The following is a 19,296-nucleotide window of genomic DNA, read 5'->3' on the forward strand; positions in this document are numbered from 1 at the left end:
TAACTAAGACAACTATACAGTTAATTATTGACAATTCTGACTAACTTGGCAAACACATTTAGCTTGCCAAATATGCCAAGTAGGAACTGTGAATGTCTTATGTAAGACTTTGGGTTATAAACTATAACAAAGAAGTATTTCAAGTATTTTTTACAAGATGGGCTAGAGGTCAGGATTACCCTGACAATTAATCATACACAGTACATACACATACACAAAAGAAACGAGCATCAGTTCTGTTGGAATTACAGCCATCAAAGCTTTTTAATCATTCAACATGTGTACAACCTCAAAAACCACAGAAGCAGGAAGTACAAGCAATAAAGGTACCGTCATGTATTATCTGTAAAACACAGGAAAAAGATGTAAACAGGAAGTAGTTAAATATCCAAGAAAACTGTGATTTGCCTCCCTTTTTATCCTAAAAAACCTGCCAACCATATGGTCCAACTCAAGTGGGTACCAGTTTGTAATAAGAGAAAATAGTTGGACAAAATTCAAACTCAAGGTTCGCTTACTAGTTTTTTTTGTTTTGGAGCTTTTAACCAGACGTCATGGCCTTCCTCAACATGTCAAATTTTATGAAGCCTTCACTCTGTATGTTGTAGTGAACAGTTAAGCTAATGTTTAATAAATTCAACAATTACTAAATCATTTGTTAATTTCATTTTTTAAAAGAACAACATTTACAGAGCCTTAAATGCAACTTTCAACCCATGGTCTTCCTCAGTGGAAGTCTAGTGGAACATGTTGGTAAGTGGACTCTGTATCAAGATCCTTTTGTCACAACTGACACACTGTACAGTGTTAATTATTAGTTTGATTAGTGGTTAATCCGTTCTAACATAATTTACTTTTTAATTAGCTGTTTAGTTCATTTTGATGTTGATCTTCTAATGTTGAGTTCAGCCTTATAATAAAGCCAATAATTACTATTTACATACTGTTTATAATGTCTGCCTTATTAGAAACTGGTACCCAAAAGTTAATGTCAGACTTCTGCCGTGGTTGTTCTCGGTCTAACATGGCTTATAATAGAATTGCTTCGCACTTCATTATTAAACTATAGCATAACAAAAACATACCACTGTCCTAAAATTACACCCAGTACTAAAAATCAACAAGATGACGCCAAAATTCATAACAAATATACAATATCTATCACCATGTTATTAATTCTGTTTTTTGGAGTGTAAATTGACAGCTTTGTACATGCAGCCCATCGTTTAACTAATTCCCTTTCAAAAGACAGTGCCTCAGGCTTTAAAAGTGCAGCAGTGGGGGTTTCCTTTAGACAACTGTGGCTTTGTAAAGGTCTGTCGTGCAGTCTTTGCCCTCTGGGGGGTTGCGGCCATTATGGGGCATCTGGGCGTTCCTCATCTTGCTCTGGCACTGCCGCAGCTCAGCAACATAGCCCTGGAAGCTCAGGCTGAGCTCGGAGTCCTCTCCCTGGGATGTTTCCAGGGCGCCCTCCTCTAGGTGGACCCCCTCCACGTCCATCACCTCCTGAGCCGGCTGTGGGGCGTCGGCCCTATCGGTGGGCGTTTTGCTGTCGGGGCTTGGGTCCGTTCTTCCCTCTGTGTGGGCGAAAAGATAGACACAGAAGATTAAAGATGAACTGATGCATTACGGATGGCCAAGATGCCCGTTTCAATATTGCAGTGAACATGCACAAACTTAAAGCTGCACTCATTTTTTTTGTGGCCACTTGGGGGCAGCAGAAAAAACTAGAAACGTAGCTTGTGGGTGATAAATAGGTGGGTTTGTAACAATGTGTGACCTCTTTCATATTTCACATAGTAATTTGATCCACTGTTTGTATGTAAAGATTGATATCTGCAGCTTTAAATTAGCAAATCACAACAGGAAAACATTTCTTCATTTTACGTAATGTTGTCAAAATGTCTTTAGTTACTAGAAGAAATATAAAAAACACAATCACACTTTGCTTCCTCTGCACCTTTTCATTCATTTGGACCTGCAGACTGCACTGACTTCACATTATTATCGTGTATCACAGCTTAGATGCTTAACGTGACTATCAGAAATTTCAGAGTAGTTGTGTAATGTGGGCAGCTGTTGTCAAGACAAACTCGATGACATAACCTCTTCGGTTTTGACTCGCTTTACTCATAGAAAAAAGAATCATAGAATAAAACTTAATGAAATTGGAGCAGGATTAAATATATGAATTCAATGGCCTGTTGTCACATGTGGTATATTGGAACGTTACAGTTTGTACGTTATTGCAAACAAGTCGTCATGACGTCATCGGATGACTCACGAACAAGTTCATAAGCAGTAAAAATCCCATTTAAAGACACCAGCACTCTTTTCTCAAGCAAGCGCACTTGGTGGTTTCCAGGATGCTGACATTACAGTTATGATGACTGATGAACTCTCCACTTCTCATGTGAACCCTGTGGCCTCGCAGACTCTAAACACAGAGGCCCAAGTGATTCAAACACAGCACTTCAACACCAAGGCTCTCCTGACTTGGCTGACTGTGATTCAGTGCTGTTCAGTACAGATGTAAACACAGCCTGTGAGCTCCCACAGCTGACCTTACACACACACACACACACACACACACCCTCAGGAAGACGACTTCGGTACAGCTCGAAACGTCAAGGTAAGCGAGAAACAAATTCAAGGACGTCAAGGCCTCAGAGGTCTGAGTTTCAAACACGTGTTTGGCAACTAAGGCACAATATTGATTAGAATTAGATCTAATCGATGCCACATCAACACAAATCTCTGTCACGGGATGTGCGTTATTGATGCCGGTATTCAGAGCAGCTAGATGACGCGTTTTGATGAAGTGGGGTTTTCTTGGATTAGTGAATTGTGTACTTTCAAAACCATAAAACCATTCTTCCCCACTCTCATCCACTACTAGTGATTACTAGTGATTCCCAACCTCAGAGGCGTCACAATATAGATCTAAAGGCTCATTAGATGATTTGCAATTTAGGCAAAATGCTTTATCATAAAAATTAGTATGGATACTGGATAGTTTTACCTCTTCAGGCTTATAAATGATACTAATAATATGTGAAGGTAAAAAAAAAAAAAAAATCACTTTGTGCTTCCAGTGCTCATAACTTTCAAATAGGCGAATTCATTTTCAGGTACTCTGCCAGTAATTTTCTTCATCAGTCGCTTGGTCGATAAAATGAAAGAAAATTGTGAAAAATCATAATTTTTCCAGGTCAATCACGTCTTATTCCGGCCAACCAATATTCTTTGACCCATTTTTGCTTGAAAAGTGACTTTCTCAATTATCGTAACAGTTGAAAATTAACTCTGTCTTATATTTTTCTGCTCTGCTTACAAGCCAAAAAAATTGGGAGCCGCTGCTTTATACCCACTTATTCCTCTGTAACACTGTCAGGCACCAGCATGCATTGGCCAGAGGACAGGGAAACACCCTTGTCAGGCTGCCAATGTGACACAAGCCAATCTGTGACACTGAGGAGAGACGGTCACACTGTTACCACTGAGCCGTCAGGCCTTTGTAGAGAAGTGAAACCTGTGGGATTTTTTTTTTTTACAATAAATAACTGGAGACCATGTTGAGATAATGTATAGAAAATATGCCTGATTTTACTTTTAACTCCTCATGTAAAACCCAGCACTTCATTACAACATGTGTCTTTTCCCTCAGCTCTTCGTTTTTTTACCCTCACAACTTTATTTGCAACATGTTTTCAGCATTCAAATGTGCTGATTCTGCTGTGACGAAGCCTTTACACAGCAGTTTCACACGGCCGTGCCTCCAGTGTTGTGCCTGATCCACAGCCGTGGCAGCAGCCGGGAGCTGAGACAGAGCAGCCAGACTGGAACGGACCCAGCTACAGTCCTCGCCGAGGCTCACTGCCAAAGATCCGCGCGGAGTCCTCCTCTGACCGCCAGATGGATGATAAGGCTGGCTCAGGGTCAGCGGCTGCCAGCTTTGAGAGCTGACACAGAGACGTGAGGAGGAAGACGGTGCAATCCACGGGCAAACTGAGCCATATGGTCCTACAGGTGTGCTGCTGAGTCATTACAGAGCGCTTGCCTGGCCACAGGGTAGATGCCCCATTTACTCCCAGGAATCCTTTAATCTTCCCCATATGGGCCAAACCTTTCCCCTCAAGTTAAACCTGAGCAACTAACCCCTGAGCCTGGCCGCAGGGAGGAAACCCAAGCACAGTCTCAACCAGGTATTGCTAAATTAATCATTTCTACAACTTCTTCTCTCTTTGCCACTCTGGCTCATGAGGAGACCAGCTTTATTTTTGTCTAATACCTACACCTCCATGCATTGAGCTCATGTCAGTCATGTGAATGGAGTTACACTGTGTGATGTCGCCCTCTAGTGGCTATTCTAATCCCTACTGACCCAAGGCCTGCCACACAGTGAGAAGCGAGCACAGCCGTGATTAAATGATCATGGTAACAAGAAGCAGCAGTTCTGAGCTCTGGACACACCAGAGTCCTTCTGGTTTTAATTTCAACAGACTAATCAGGGGCTAATTTACACCTCATATGCCAAATTAATGCAGTAAAATACTCTTGGCACAACAGGCCACTTAAAGCCACTGGTTTAGATACAAATGCTTACACTGATGCCAGGGTGCACTGGTTTTTAGTGCAAGAGAAACAGTAAACTCAGTAGAATAATCAGTGTCCCCTAAATGCATGAATTTGTAATTCAATCTGTAAAATGTGTATAGTTTTGTGGTAGAATCAGAGGAAAAAGCAAAGAGCCAAAACAGTATTTCTTTCATCCACACAATCATCACAATCATGTGGAGAACAGTGACCAGCTGCGCTCCATCCTCTTTCCACAGCACTTTATTGTTTAAGGCACTTTGGCAGTGATGCGCGTTGCAAATTTTGAGTCAAACTGAATTGCTTGCATGTCGATCCGCCTCAGCAGCAATCATATCTATTCCCGTGGAACAGCAGAGGGCGTCAGTTTAACAGTAATACACGAATAGGAAAGGGGGGGGGGGACGCAGGGGGCGTCTGCAAGGACTGAAATCAAGCAGACTGACACAGTAAATGAGGATAATTGCTACTGAGCCATAGTTAACTTGTTGGGGGCTGATGGACTGGGACTTGTTCAGGGGGTGTTTGTCTCTAAAACACATCATTAAGGCTGCGAGCGCGACTTTCCAACCAAACTCAAATGTAATAACTTCATAAAGTCTCTAAAAAGTGGTGAAGTGGAGGCGTGTTAACTTGCTAAACATGCTGCATTTCCATGTTTGCAGATTCTCACAGATTCACCGAGGTGGCAAACGGTGTTAAAAATATGGTCATGTGGAACCATAGCTGTGCTTCTATTTTAGCCAGTAGGAGAGATGGGGAGAAATAGGCTGGGAGATAGATGAAAACCAGTAGTGACAGTTTCTATCTGTAGCTCAGTCAACTCGTGGATAAGGTTACCATGGCGCCCGGTGGTGGGAAGAAATCAGGCTGATGCACTTAGCAACCAGAAAAGAGGAGCGAGCGAGCGGAGGAGCTGAAAGGCTTCGATTCCTCCTCATCATCTTGTGTGTACATCACCTTACGTTTAAACCTGGCTATTAATGAAAGGCAGCGAGGCCAGGGCGAGCATGTTCGTGCCCTGTCTGCAAAGTGCTTTGAAGTACAGGATCAGCTTTGTTGTTGGCAAACATGTTGAGCGTGATTACCTTCTCTTTCAGCTCACAGTGTTTCAAAGAAGGCTTCCTGGGATTTCCTTTAAAGCCGAGAATCAAAAACGTGCCTCTAATTGGATATCTCAACACGGAAAGCTTTGGGCCTGAGTTGATTCTGAAAATCTACTGTAGAAACAAAACCATCACCATTACAAATCAATTCACCACTTGATTGTTTACCTTAAAACCTCAGAAACATACACAGTGGAGGAGTTACGGGGGTGGGGTGGGGGGGATGACATGGAAGGATGGGAAATAGAAAATGAAATCCATCTGCAGGAGATGATAATGATCTTGCGCTCCATACAGGATGAACCACACACCAGCAGGCTTTAAAAAGCACGTCTTTCACAGAATACACACTCAAAGGGACTCACAATGCCAACGCCGAAGACACACACAACAGAGCAGTGACCCCCGCACCCATCAAACAACAATGCACCAAGCAGGTAGACTGAGCGCTGCTTAACAAGACCGCACAAACACGCCACACCGAACAATCTGAGCACAAAACACACACGGCGAGCGAGCGAGCAGCGACACCCCGAAGACGAGCGCACGCAGAAAAGTACACAAAGGAGTGGGAGCAGATGAGAGGAGGAAGCCACAAGACAAAATGAGACAGAGCTGAGGGAGAACGGGAGGAGGCATGCGGAGGAGATGATGGAGGAGGAGGAGGAGGAGGAGGGGGAGAAAACTGAGCTCACGAACATGTAAAAAGACAGACGAGAGTGATTTCCAATTCTAACATTTATTAGATCTACTTAATCACAGGTACAGAGTTTATTGGCAGTGATTATCTACAACAGGCATCTAGAGAGGGAGTGAATGACCCAGATAAAGAATGACGGGCAATTCAACAATGTCACCAACGCTAAGGAGCACTTGTCCTCCCATGACTAATTATTTTGCTCAAACTGCTACAGCAGGAGCCGACACCGTTTAATGACTCACCAGATCTCCAGAGTTGTGCAAGAAAAAAAGAAAAACAAGCTCTTTGACATTGACATTGTTGAATCGCTCGTAACTAGAGGTGGTGGGATGGAGAGGAATACAGCATTTTTTGTTTTGTAATGACTGTTTAGCATTCACAGGTCCAGCACTAAAACATTTGCACGGGTCTGGTTTGCTACGATGTTTTCTAATTGTACATAATGAATCCATAATGCCAGGAAACACAGCGGCTAATCTCGTCTCTTTCATTTGTTCAGTTGTGCTGAATGATAATTTCAGCGCAACATTCACTGACTACAGTACTGTCAAATATTGATCGTTGATCTGTATGCATTATGCATATATTATTAATATTCATAAGCTCTGCAATCAGTTACATCAGGATCTCTTGCACCCAAAAATAAAACTAAATATTTAACTGGAATGAACTAATCCCAGTCATATGGCGTACCCAGCAATTTGTGGCGTGGGAAGTGACATCCAAGTAAACGTTACTCACTGAATACAATATACACATCACTATTTACAAGTTGATCCGAGTGTCAGTAAGATCAATCACACACATGCTTTTCGAAGTTTAATAAAACAAATCAGTTTAGATGATTGGCAAACTGAGAAAGAGTCAATATCAATTTGTCATTAAAGTGCATCAGAGTCAGTGTAGAGAGAGTTTTATGGTGAAGGTTGTCAGGTTTAGGCCACTGGGGAGAGAGTGCACACATGCACACGACACACACACAAACACACAGAGCACTGGTTTGTTACACTGTAGAAATACCTGGGCTGGACTTTCCCTCTCCACCTGCGTCTTGAGACTGGGAGCAGGGTGGTGGCGGGGTGAAGTTGGCTTCAGGCAGGCTGCTCTCAAAGGATGGCAAGGGGGATGGGGATGCAGGCAGCAAGGTGCTGTTGGGGCTGCTGATGTCGCCCTCGCCCACGAGGGTCAGGTCAGCGTGGGCGTCCTCCTCCACGGTGCGGAGGCTTGGCCGAGTGTCCGAGGGCCGGGCGATGGGTGACAGGTGGGTGCCAAACGTTGAGTGGCGAGTAGGGGGCAACAGGCACCGCCTGGAGTGTCCGTTGGCACTGGAACTGAGGGAGGAGTCCAGGCTCTCCGAACGAAGGCTGGAGGTGAGGGCCCCCCGTGAGGAGAAGCCATTTTCCCGGGTCTGTTTGAGGGAGTTGGGGGTGGAGCAGGCCGTGTCAGACGGGGTCAGGCGCAGGAAGTCGGGAAGCACCAGGTCTTCTTTGTTCAGGAGTCCGCGTTGGTCGTTGGCTCGGGTGCTCTGTGCCCGGCTCAGCAGCTCAAAGAATTCTGCAAAACAGATCAAACAAGTTTCCTCATTAAACTTTCCAAATAGATGAGCACCTGGAAGAAAGGGATTAGTTTGGTTTGACATGCAGCATAGCAGCCTCACACCTGACAGAGAAAACAACCATCCCATAGCCGCAAAAGAGATCAGTTAGTCCTGAGGCAAAGCAAAGCTAAGAAATCCACCCACTAGTCAAATAAAAGAGAGAGAAGGAAAAGGGGGATTTACCTTCAGCTTCATCTATATTAATCTTTTTCTGTTTTCTCTTTTCCCCTGGGAGTGCTGAGTCTGGTCCACTTGCTCTCAGAGAAAAGTCCTTTGGTGTTGACCTCTCATCTCCCTGCAGATGCAACAATAACAATGCACTCTGTTAGGAGATGGAGGGATGGGTATGGGAGGGTGTGGGGGGGGGAGGCTAAACGCGAGCTGCCAAGCACCCTACTGAGCAGTGTCCAGATTCACTGAGACCTTCATGTAAAGACGAGGCCGCTCCATCTGTTGGCTCTGTCTCTTTGCTGACCTTGCTAGTATCTCCAACAAGTGCTATCTGCCTACATATGGTGCAATAACTCAAGCATGGAGAAATATGAGCGGGTGAGTCAGCCACAGGCGGTGTTAGGGCAAAGAACACCAAAAAAAAAAAAAAAACAGGAAATACACACCAATTTAAAGCTTGTAAATGTTAATAAAGATTCATGTGGGCCACTATTCAATGACACTGAATGTTGCAGAATAGAAGCAGCGCAGCAATAGAAAAGGACAAACACCACATTTGGACTTTGAGGCAGCGTGTTGTATTAAGTGGAAATGCAGCGAAGACTTACTGTGGCAGAAAAACTCCTGGTTGGAGGGTGGCCTTTCAAGGAGGAAGACTTGGATTTGTCTGTTTAAAAGAGGGGGAGAGAGAGAGAGAGAGAGAGAGAGAGAGAGAGGGGTGTACATGAAAAATTCATCAGGTGGAAGAACTGTCGAGGAGAGTGCGAGAGAGAGAGGGGAGATGAGGACACTTTAGACACAAGAGACATGTTCTGCAAAACGTGGATATGTTAATCAGTGGTACAACAGGGGTGGACATGATTTACAATTGTTACATTTCACAGAGAGAGAGAGGGACCCAGTAAAGACACACAGTTGTTCCCAGTAGGGAAAACAACTTCTCTGATCCATAATTTTTGTTGTCAGTTTGTGATGTTTAGTAGAAAATATTGGCTTACCTTTGGCTGAAGCTGGGTCTGTTCGCTCCAACACAATTCGCAGGCCATCCAAACTCGATATAGGAGCGCCCAGGTCCAAAGGCTCAGTTTCTCCACTCTAACACGAAAACACAATTCATGTTCGACAGGTTAACATCCTCATCTGTTGCGCAGAATTCTAAATTTGTCGCAGTTTCTCTTCGTATAATTGCCTATGGCTGGTATTTGAGTTCACAGGCCATTGCTTGATTTATAAACCGTCTTTCAGCTCTGGTCTACTGTATAAAACAGTATAATGCCTGGAAACCCACAGGACTAAAATAAATCATCTGGCAGGGGTTTAGGGGAGGAGTAGAGTCGGCATATTTGACGAGTGTCGTCATTCTTAATTATAGCCCTGGTGCTCCTTCTTCGGAGGCTGGGCTGAGTCAGAGTGCTAACCACCGTGTAGAGATGGAAAAGGATGCGGTCGCTTCCCTCCCCTAACCATGATACTCCACCCTGTGGCACTGCCACACACTGCACAGGCTGCTCTCCGGACACACAGGAGCTTCAAAAGGATTAAGGCATTGTAGCCAGCAGGGCGGACTTACTATTTTGGCCACAAGCTCGTTGAGATGGAGGCCATATTTGGCCACCACGGGACGCAGGACCTCAGTGACTGGTTTGGTAGGTTTGGCTTTCAGTCCCACGGAGCGGTTAATGGGCACCAGGTCCAATCTAGGAGAGGAGGAAGAGCACGAGGAAATGTCAGCATCATCATATAAGCATGGTCAGAATATGGTGTCATTTAAAGGAAGGTGACAGCAAAGCGAAGCAAACTCTTATTGATCAGTCGCACCTAAACAAGGTCCGCTTCTCCAGTCTCAAGTCTCGTGAGCTGAGGGTCATGCAGTCTTGGTCCAACACCAAAGGCTGTGAGGAAAAAAAGCATGAAAGTGCACATCAGCATCACATGAAGCCCCAAACCCAAAACACTCCATACTGCTACTACTCCATCTTTAACAGAAACTAAAAGACACATTCTCCACTTTAATCCTCTGCAATCTTGTCAATTCACTTTGGCTGAATTCAGCTTTTCTCCGTGAAGTTCAAACAATGACTCCTCACAGAGAAAAGCATGTTGAAGTGGTAAATGTGGTCTCCGAGTATTCAACAAAGTACGGTTTATAATAAACAGAGAGTTCAGTCAATTAGATCAAGAGGTGCTCGCAGCAGCGTTCTGCTTTTGATCTATTCGCCGCAGATGTTAGCATTTGGCTGCAATTTGTTAGCGGCTTCTGCCTTCCCTCACCTTCTCCCCTCCCACCAGGAAGAGGTCGACAGCAGCGATGTTGATGCTAATGTTGCGGCAGAGATCTTGGAGGACTTCCCTTATAGAGGCACCGGGCCGCAGGGTGATAGAAGAGCAGGAGCCATTGGGCAGCATCACACTGCAATGTTTGGGGGAACGCTCCCATACTCCGACTGAGTGCTGATTATCAGACTGAGGATACATAAAAAAAAAACTTGTCATTTAACAAGAATGAATGAGTTATGGCTGTCTGTCTGCAGATTCAGTTGTGACTGTACATCCAGTTTTCCTTTGCCCTCTGATTTTTGCCATCCATAAACAAAAAATGAGTGGGCTGACAAGCAAAAAATAAACAACTCTGGCCTATTATGATGGCTTCACCAGACACTGGGCTCTGTGTTGCCATGGTGATCTGTCCAGAGGAATCTTACCTCAATCTTGCCAGCAGAGCAGGAAGTGGCCATCTCCAGACTGGTACCGGACGACAAGGAGCCCTGGGACTCCCTCCGCCCATTACTGCCCCAGTAGTCTACACAGAACAGCACAGAGGGTGATGAATTCATGCAGATAAGAGACATTTGCACTCTGCTCCCATTAAATGACACTGACAATATGGAACGCCACGACAGTGTCAAGCTATAACATGACATGGCTGTCAAAAAGGTGCATGTCATCAAATAAGATATTTGTGAATTAGTGTTTCCGTGCAGCCTCTGTCTGTAATCACTACTTTTTTTTTTTAACAAACAAATAAATGAGGAATGGTCTTTATTAATCTGTTTCACTAAACTTCTTAAGTCTAAAAAAAAAATCTGTAAATTTGATTTAAGATAAAATTTCGATTACTTTCATTTCATGGCCACCTTTTCAAACCCAGGCTCTTTGTGGATAATAGTCTCTGAGTTGCAACAAGTATGTTTTTGCCAACGCACCAGTGGTGTGTGTGTGTGTGTGTCATGCAGGGCAGCTGTGTTTCTACATGCCTCCCCCGCAAGTAGCTCATGGCAACTCTGTAGCTGGCAGCAATTTGGTGTCTTATTCAAGGACACTTCCGTTCTTTGGAAGTTTGTGTGTCGCAAAAGCTTTAAACAGCGGAGATGTTCGTAACTAAAAGGCAGCAGGCTTGTTAAGACATTTCTTACCGAGGTTAATGTCTCCGATTTCCTTCTTCTTTGGGCCCTTCCCGAAGCTCCTGTTGCGGGACCACGAGAAGAAGATGCTGCGTTTCTTGTCAGCACTCTCATCTCTGCTGTCTTCGTTTAGTGACCTTCCTGACCTCTGCTTTCTGACCTCCTGTTGGTTGGAGAGCAAAGATTTTACCTGCCATACTGGGCCAAAGAGCAATGTCACATTTCTATAGGAACCCCCTTAAGTGCAGTCCAAAAGCAACAGTGGCACCTTTTTCGGAGTGGAGAGGGTAGAGCGGTCAGAGCTGGCGCTGTGTTTAGAGGGCGCAGGGCTGCAGGGAATCTGGTAGGGGTCCGGCAAAGGTCGGCCATCCACCTCAGCGCGCATGCACTCTTGGTAAAGGGAGGACTTAAGGAATCGTGAATAACTGTCAAACTTCATCAGGTTGAAGATCTGCAGACGTGGAGAAAAAGAGTTGGCGTTTTTGAGTAAACAAACTGTGACAGTGATGGAGAAGAAGAGGTGAGATACACACAAGAGGCATGTCGGGTCAAAAATGAGCGAGTGAGAAAGAGAAAAGGAAACATAGACTGAAGAAACTACTAGTGTTAACATATGGTTACAGCTTATGTTATGACAGGTGTCTTAACAGCTAACATTTTATCATGCTCATGCGCGGGCTGAAAATATACAGATCTCTGACTGCATGTCTATGTGTCTGAGTGTACAGTATGCGCTAGATCCTCTGTGGGTGTGTGCCAGTTTGTGTTTATCTCTCTGGTAAAGGCTCAGAGCCCTTTCGTAAACAAACCCAGATGGCCACCAAAAAAAAAATCTAATATGCTTGTGCAAAGTGACTAAAGGCTAGATGAGCGCAAAACCCCCTACTGCACACAGAATCCCTCCAACTAATAATACTGTCTAGGAAAATGTCTTCATCTTCAGTGGTGGTGTAAAACCACCTGAATTTCTTAAATAAGAGAAAGTGTAGATAAACCAACAAGCTGTTTACTAGCCAACAGATTGTGGTATTTTAAAGCAGCTACAAGGAGTTTTGAACTCATTATGAAATTATTTTAATTTAATTCACATAGGTGGAGAAGTCTATTTTAACATTTTCCCAGGCTAAGTTTCAGAGTGACTGGTATATAAGATCTTTTCTTTCTTTTTGACATATTTTGATGTTATGGTTGATACTGGGGCTTGATACGCAAAGAGAAAAAGTAATTAAAGTATTAAATTAATGTAGCTAGCTTTAGCTGCATTTGTCAAGCAAGGCAAGCCAGATCTAGATCTCTACAATATTTCATTCAGGGAAACAAAACCACCACTTTTGTCCACAGGGGCTGCCAAACTCAACACATAAAGAAAGTTCCTTGCAGTTGCTTTAAGAGCTGAGCTCACTACTACTTCTGTCTTGTTGGTACCTGTAGCTGCTGCGTCTTGAACATGTCGGGCCGCGGGGAGGTGAGGACGTCATCAGCCAGCTGGGCTTGGCTGTCGATGTTGACTGGCATGGTGGCCTTGCTGGATAGGAAGCTGTTATAGATCTCTCCAGCTCTCTGGGACAGCTGCAGGAAAGAGGTTTGGTGATGGTGAATTCAGAGAACTGCAGAAAACCATGTTGCCAAGTGTCTTCTTATCTACTCTTGTGCTGACAATTTTTAAACGGAGATTATCAAGACATCAAGATTCATTTAATGTCATTAAAGTCATTTTATGTGGATTATTCAAATGAAACAATTTGAGAAGAAAAAATCTCTTCGGGTCAAACATAGACTTTATTTTGTTGCAAGCGGATAGAAGCCAAACTGGTTTCACTGCTGCAAAGACAAATATCATTTTTTTAGTGCCTGTTTTTAGAAATGGGATTTCCCCAGTGGAACTGTAGCCTACGACGACTGGACAAACCACATATGAAGAGAGTTTCCACCAGACTTCAGGCAGGAAGGATCATAAACCTCACGACTGCTTAAATACACTAGACAACACACTAAACAACGGGTCAGTGGTGACTGGAGTTCTTACAGTAGATGAGGAGTCGTTGAGTGTTCTTGTACCGAAACAAACATGGACTGCAACTAGTAGCTTGTGCTGTTTATAGGCAATTTGCAACAAAAAGGCCAAATAAACAGAAAGGGTGAGATCTTACTATAGATCTGACTATCTTATTGTGTCGTGGGGAAACGCAGACTGTACAGCCTACAGAGGGAATGAGGGGGAGGTGAGTTAGCTTTGTGATACGAAGCTAAATTCAGGTGAAGCAGTTTATCTACCGATGTGTTTCCCTTGGGCTACGTGTCATCAGTCACCCATGTAGATCACAACTATGTTTTAAACAATCATGATGACTGTAGTCGCCTAGCAGTGACATGATCTAAAGACTTAAGATAGGAATCTTTACATATCGCACACTAAATAATTTTATCTGCCAACGATTTACCAATTCACCATGGGCCACAGTATCAATACCAGCATACAAACGCTGTGGCTGCATCTGTAGCCTCATACTGTGGACTTACCTGCTTCTTATCAGTTGCAGGGACATGACTGAAGTATTCACAGGCCTGCCAGAACAAGATATTCTCCTCACTGAATTCTTTCTTCAGAAATTCCTGTGGAGACACATAGCACGAGATGTTTCTATATGATCCCAAACCTGATCATGACCACAACCATGATCATTTTCTCATCTCTCCGGTGCTGCTGTTATTGTTGTTGTTGAGACCGGTGATGAGGAAAGAAATTATTGGGTGTAATGTTGTGAACAAGACTGGTGCAAGCGTGGGCGCAGGATAGTGTAGGCGAGCGCAGCTCTGATCAGTGCTGAGGGAAAGTGAGGAGCGAGGTGGTTCTGGGACACAAGAACTTGATGTTGAGCCTTCTGAAGGTGTTGTGGGCTAGATTCAAAGGCACATCTTTTATGTGGGAGGGATGGTAACATAAATGAGATGCCTGTACTCACTAAGGTTGGACATTGAGAACTAGTTCTGAACTTGGACATGTTCCAAACGTGTACAAATTTTGGATTTGTTAAGAAATGTGCTGATAAAAAAACAACAACTGATACAGCAAATTGCAATGACTGTGTGAAAATTATGTAATGCATTGAAGGAAGGTGCAGCAGTGTATAAGAATGCAGCTAATTACAGCCATAACAACCAATCATCACCATGCACAAGTAAAACAAGTGTAAAACCATCGGGAATATTTTTCTTTATAAAGATTGTTTAGTTTCCAATATAAATTTCCTCTCCTACTTAAATAGCTTGAATTAAAACAAGGGTTCAATTAGAAACAGAATCAATGAGCGGATCAGTAAAATCCAAACAACACACCTCACCCACTTTGTTTTCCTCTTAAATCTTGAGTCTGAAGCTGTAACACACATCATGTAAGATGTTCTTCAGACAGACAGGCTTCAATCAACTTGAGAATTTTTTTCCTTTCTTACCGAGAAGTAGCGCACACCCACTGGATCCTGGAGGAGACGCTCGAAGCAGGCAGCCCAGCTGGCCACGCGCTGCTCTGGGACCCCTCGATGGCTGCCTGCTCCTGGAAGACTACCATTACTGTTCAGGCTGCTCTGGCTGCAGCATCCCTGCAACTGGACTCCGCTATAGTCTGCAAGACGGGACAGAGCGCAATGCAAAGGTTAGAGGGCTCTAATGTTTAAGGGTAATGCCAGCCAAAGGGAATTTTCTTATGTGTGCCCTCTCAACCCTCTAAACAGTTTTTTTTTTACCTTCCCTCAACTTGTTAACAAGCCTGAATGTCTAAGAAGGCAAACTGAGTGCTGTAATTTAATGAATGGATGAGAACAAAGCTTTTATAAAGACTTTCCTAAACTTCCTCTAAGAATGCCAAGAACAAATCCTTCACAAAAGTAAAAAGCAGGCAAAACAATGAACAAACAATATTGGATTTGGATTCTATTGCTAATATAACTAATACATCTAAAACTGTCACTACAATCTTTTTAACTTGTCCTTAGGAGTACCCATTTGGCTTAAGGAAATTGCAAGACAGGGGAAAACAAATAATTTATCAGCAATTTAATAACAGTCTAAATCCTGGGAGGGAAGAACTTGTCATCCATGCACGATGGGGAGCCAAGAGGTGGCCTATAACGGCTGCAAACATAATTACAAACACAAAATGGATTAGACTATAAAGTAAAGGTCAAGGGAATTGAAAGTAAAGCTAATGGCTCTTTACTGTAGCCTTTGCTACACAATAAGTGAGGGTCAAAGTTCAGAACACGTTATGGGGGGAGCACAGAGCTAACAGATCTGATTGCATCCCACAAAGTGAGACAGCAGATGTCACTCAGTTGATAGGAGAAAAGCAAAGAGAGGGCAGGGAGACAAGGGAGTGGAATAAAAGAGGACAGAAAAGAGAGGAGACAAGGTTGATTAAAAGAGGGGAGTGGGGGTGAGGATCCAGGAGCTGGTGTTCAACTAAAGTGGGTCTTCAGCCTTCACAGTACCTGCTATCGTGGCGGCAGATGGCCACTTTAGAGCTGTGGGCCGACCAGCCAGGGAGCGCACAGTAAAAACAAAAAAAAAACAAAAGGGTCACAGTGGGATTTGTTACAGATACATAGCTGTTGTCATTCTGCAGAGAATCAACTGGTTGGCATGGGTGACTGGTATTAACAGTGTGTATCTCTGCTGTGTCTGGGAGCAGAAATGTTAGCCAGGTCTGGGAAGGTACAGTGCAAGACGTAGGGTGGATTTACAAATAGGTGCAGTTCAACTGAGGCGTTGTGAAATAAAAGAATAGTAAATAGTGCATGACATCACTAACAGAGCGAGGTCTTTCAGTTATTGACTAAGGTGGACTCTATGTGACCTTTAAAAACTCACAGTGTGTGTTAGAAATTAGGCCAATTGAATCAGTAGGTTGGTCATTTAAAATGAAGTAAAGTATGGTAATCTGAGACACTGTGACATTTCATTTTTGTAAAACAAGGCCAAATGACTGGTTGCCCTGTGACACTGAAAGCTGCAGTACAGTTTGCTGACAACCCACTTGTTTGGACTTGGTTTAATGTATTAGGACTGAGGCTTTGCGATCAGTGTTTACCACATTGTGCGCTGCTCAGTTAATGAGATGGCTTTAAAAAGCAAACAGCCGCATTTGTCTCATCCACATCCACAGTGAAAGGAGCGGAGCTGCTCTCCTCACCCTCACCGCAACCTCGGTCAGCCCGTTAGCAAATGCTATTAAAACTGCTATGAAAGGGAAGGCCAGACAGCACGCACGCTAGCTCCGACTGTAACCCAAAACACGCTCAACAAACATGCTTTGGTAATGAGGCATGCTGCCTACAGTGAATACATCATCCTCTCTGAGGCTTTTTATTAGACCATTTTATTGAAGTTATGAGTTGAGAGTCGAAAACTAGAAATCAAAATGCAGATTCTAGAAAAAGGTGGACAGAGGTGGAGAAGGTTTCACTGTGTTAGTAAGAAAAGATCCCTTAAGTATTTTCATTTTTAAAAAAAAAAAAAAAAAGAACAGTGTTTTAAAGTGGCAATAAAGCAAAAGTACTCACCACCATCTGAGGAAGCAGCAGACTGAAAGAGAACAAAGAGAGACATGAGTGAGAAGCTGCCCTCATGACCTCCTGCGCTGAGACAAGAGACCGAAGGCTGTGCTGATAGCAGTGTCTCTTCAGGCATCCCACCAGTCGCTCTGAGGTGTGTGTGTCTTTGTCGTTTGTCTGCGAGTGTGTGTGAGTGCTCCTGGGAAAGGGTTGGATCTTAGGTCTTTAGACAGGACCATTAATTTGTAAGTGGGCGGACTCCTGGCCTCTGCCACACGCAGCTGTTCTCACCTCCTCTCCAGGACCCACCCCTCATTTCAGATTGTCCTCACACACACACACACTCACGGCCCTGAATGTGTGCATTCCTGATAAATGCCGTCACAAAGATCAGAGCTCATCACGGCAGAGCTACTTGAAAGGCCATCACTGGCTGTAATGGCCCTCTTTTCACTTGCTAATTCAAGGAATGAGTGGTTTATGCATGTGTAGATGTCCCAGAATAAAAGGCAAACAACAGAGGCACCCCTAGTGGGCATGGAAATTTCCTGGTGACAACTTTCCATAATTGAGTGTAATCATAGCAAGATAGATTAACACAACCCAAATCTGGTCTTATGATGGATCAACTAATATTTGGCTGGCAATGCTTCAATGTGACATCGCTGCCTCGGCACTGGGCTTCTGTAAAACCTGTTGGCATAATTTCGGTTAGGCTAATAAAGAGAGATTTAAAGCTCAAACTGTGAAGCTGTTGTCACAAATATATTTAAATGCAGGGGAGGATATGAGAGGCGCATCTTCGGGCTTGGTCCAAGAACACTCGAAAAATCGGTGCGTTGGAGGATTCATCTGAAAAAGGGAGACTATTTCCAGAAGAGTGTTTTCTGAGCTGCCACTTCAAAGTGTGAATATTCAAGGCTGATAATACGTCTAAACAAGGCTCTTATTGCCAGGCTGGTTAGAGGAGCAGTACATACCGTTTGTGCTTTAGTGGAATTGCATAATACTGGACTGTAGAGTTACACAATTACAGAACAAGGAACACAAAAATGATACAGCCTGATGAGGCTATTTTTGAAAGTGAAAAGGCATAGTGTAATTTTTCTGTCTGATCAGATCAATCAGACCATAGAACAAGCCAAGGCGTGCTGCGGACCAGCCCATTCTTTCTCATTTTTGTCGATGCAACTGGTCGCCTGAAAGCGGGGGATGCGACCGCGGTCATGTGCACTGACGTGACGCTTCGTTCCATTTTGGGAGTGACCACATGTAAAAGCTCTATCAGACACAGACCGCTGAACCACTAATTGTCTGTCACAGACTCTTTACAAGTCTGCTGCTGCTGAGTCCGGCCTCGTATAGTCAACACCCAAAAGCCACCCCTTCTGTGGTGGTTAGCATGTGTACAGTAATCATGGGTGGGTAGGATGAGGACCAACATGAAGCCAAAACAGAAGAGAGAGAAAAGAGAGAACACCCACTCCATCTGTCTGTCCATTTGGGTCTAAAAGCAGCTAAACCCCAAACCCTAAATATATCCAGTGTTGGAACTGTGGTTCACTTTAAAGAACAAGTCAGACATCACACAATGTGTTGTAACATTTCAGTTTTTAACAAACAAAAGGTCTCCAGGCTGAAACTTTGAAATTGTGAATTGATGTATTTGTTCACCATTATTCAAGCATTGGGAGTCAATATCAAAACCCGTATATGGAGAGAGTTTTCCTCCTTGGTGGGTGATGAATGTGACAGACATCCACTTCTTGTAAGACCGGAGGTTGCACTCACTCAAAAGCATGTGTTCAGAGTGGGAGTGTTACAATAAATAATAATGAATGAGAGGAGGAATATGTTGATGACAAACATGTCATAAGTTGCGTAAGTGAGCTGAAGCATCTAGATGAAGGAATATGTTGAAATAACCTGAAACTATGACACATTTTTAATAATTCAAATCCTACTCGCGTTCTCAAATGGGACAACTAACTATTAATTTCATTGTCAGTTGATTTTTTTTTTTTTTTTTTTTCAAATGACGTTCAAATGGCTTTGATTGTCCAATCAATGGTCCAAAACTAAAAGATATCCAGTTTATAACTATTTATATAAAACTTTTTATATAAACATTATATAAAACATGCTATGGCAGCAAATCCTCACATTTGAGAAGCAG

General features: G+C 43.5%; 1 protein-coding gene across 2 annotated transcripts in view; it reads right to left on the reverse strand.

The window, feature by feature from the left end:
* Window positions 1-296: 296 nt before the first annotated feature.
* Window positions 297-19,296, reverse strand: part of LOC139223020 (regulator of G-protein signaling 12-like) — a 35,957-nt gene continuing 16,957 nt past the window's right edge. For both annotated transcript variants that reach the window (XM_070854949.1, XM_070854950.1), the window contains 15 exons: window positions 17,130-17,151; window positions 15,024-15,193; window positions 14,092-14,184; window positions 12,997-13,140; window positions 11,840-12,022; window positions 11,584-11,734; window positions 10,873-10,970; window positions 10,442-10,633; window positions 9,989-10,062; window positions 9,741-9,867; window positions 9,169-9,265; window positions 8,779-8,837; window positions 8,183-8,294; window positions 7,423-7,956; window positions 297-1,577 (listed from right to left, as the gene is read on the reverse strand). In XM_070854949.1, the coding sequence (XP_070711050.1) occupies window positions 1,291-1,577; window positions 7,423-7,956; window positions 8,183-8,294; window positions 8,779-8,837; window positions 9,169-9,265; window positions 9,741-9,867; window positions 9,989-10,062; window positions 10,442-10,633; window positions 10,873-10,970; window positions 11,584-11,734; window positions 11,840-12,022; window positions 12,997-13,140; window positions 14,092-14,184; window positions 15,024-15,193; window positions 17,130-17,151 (2,343 nt within the window). In that variant the 3' untranslated portion in view covers window positions 297-1,290. The remainder of the gene's footprint in view (window positions 1,578-7,422; window positions 7,957-8,182; window positions 8,295-8,778; window positions 8,838-9,168; window positions 9,266-9,740; window positions 9,868-9,988; window positions 10,063-10,441; window positions 10,634-10,872; window positions 10,971-11,583; window positions 11,735-11,839; window positions 12,023-12,996; window positions 13,141-14,091; window positions 14,185-15,023; window positions 15,194-17,129; window positions 17,152-19,296) is intronic.

This window comes from Pempheris klunzingeri, chromosome 23, assembly GCF_042242105.1.
Source record: "Pempheris klunzingeri isolate RE-2024b chromosome 23, fPemKlu1.hap1, whole genome shotgun sequence".
Taxonomy (NCBI): domain Eukaryota; kingdom Metazoa; phylum Chordata; class Actinopteri; order Acropomatiformes; family Pempheridae; genus Pempheris; species Pempheris klunzingeri.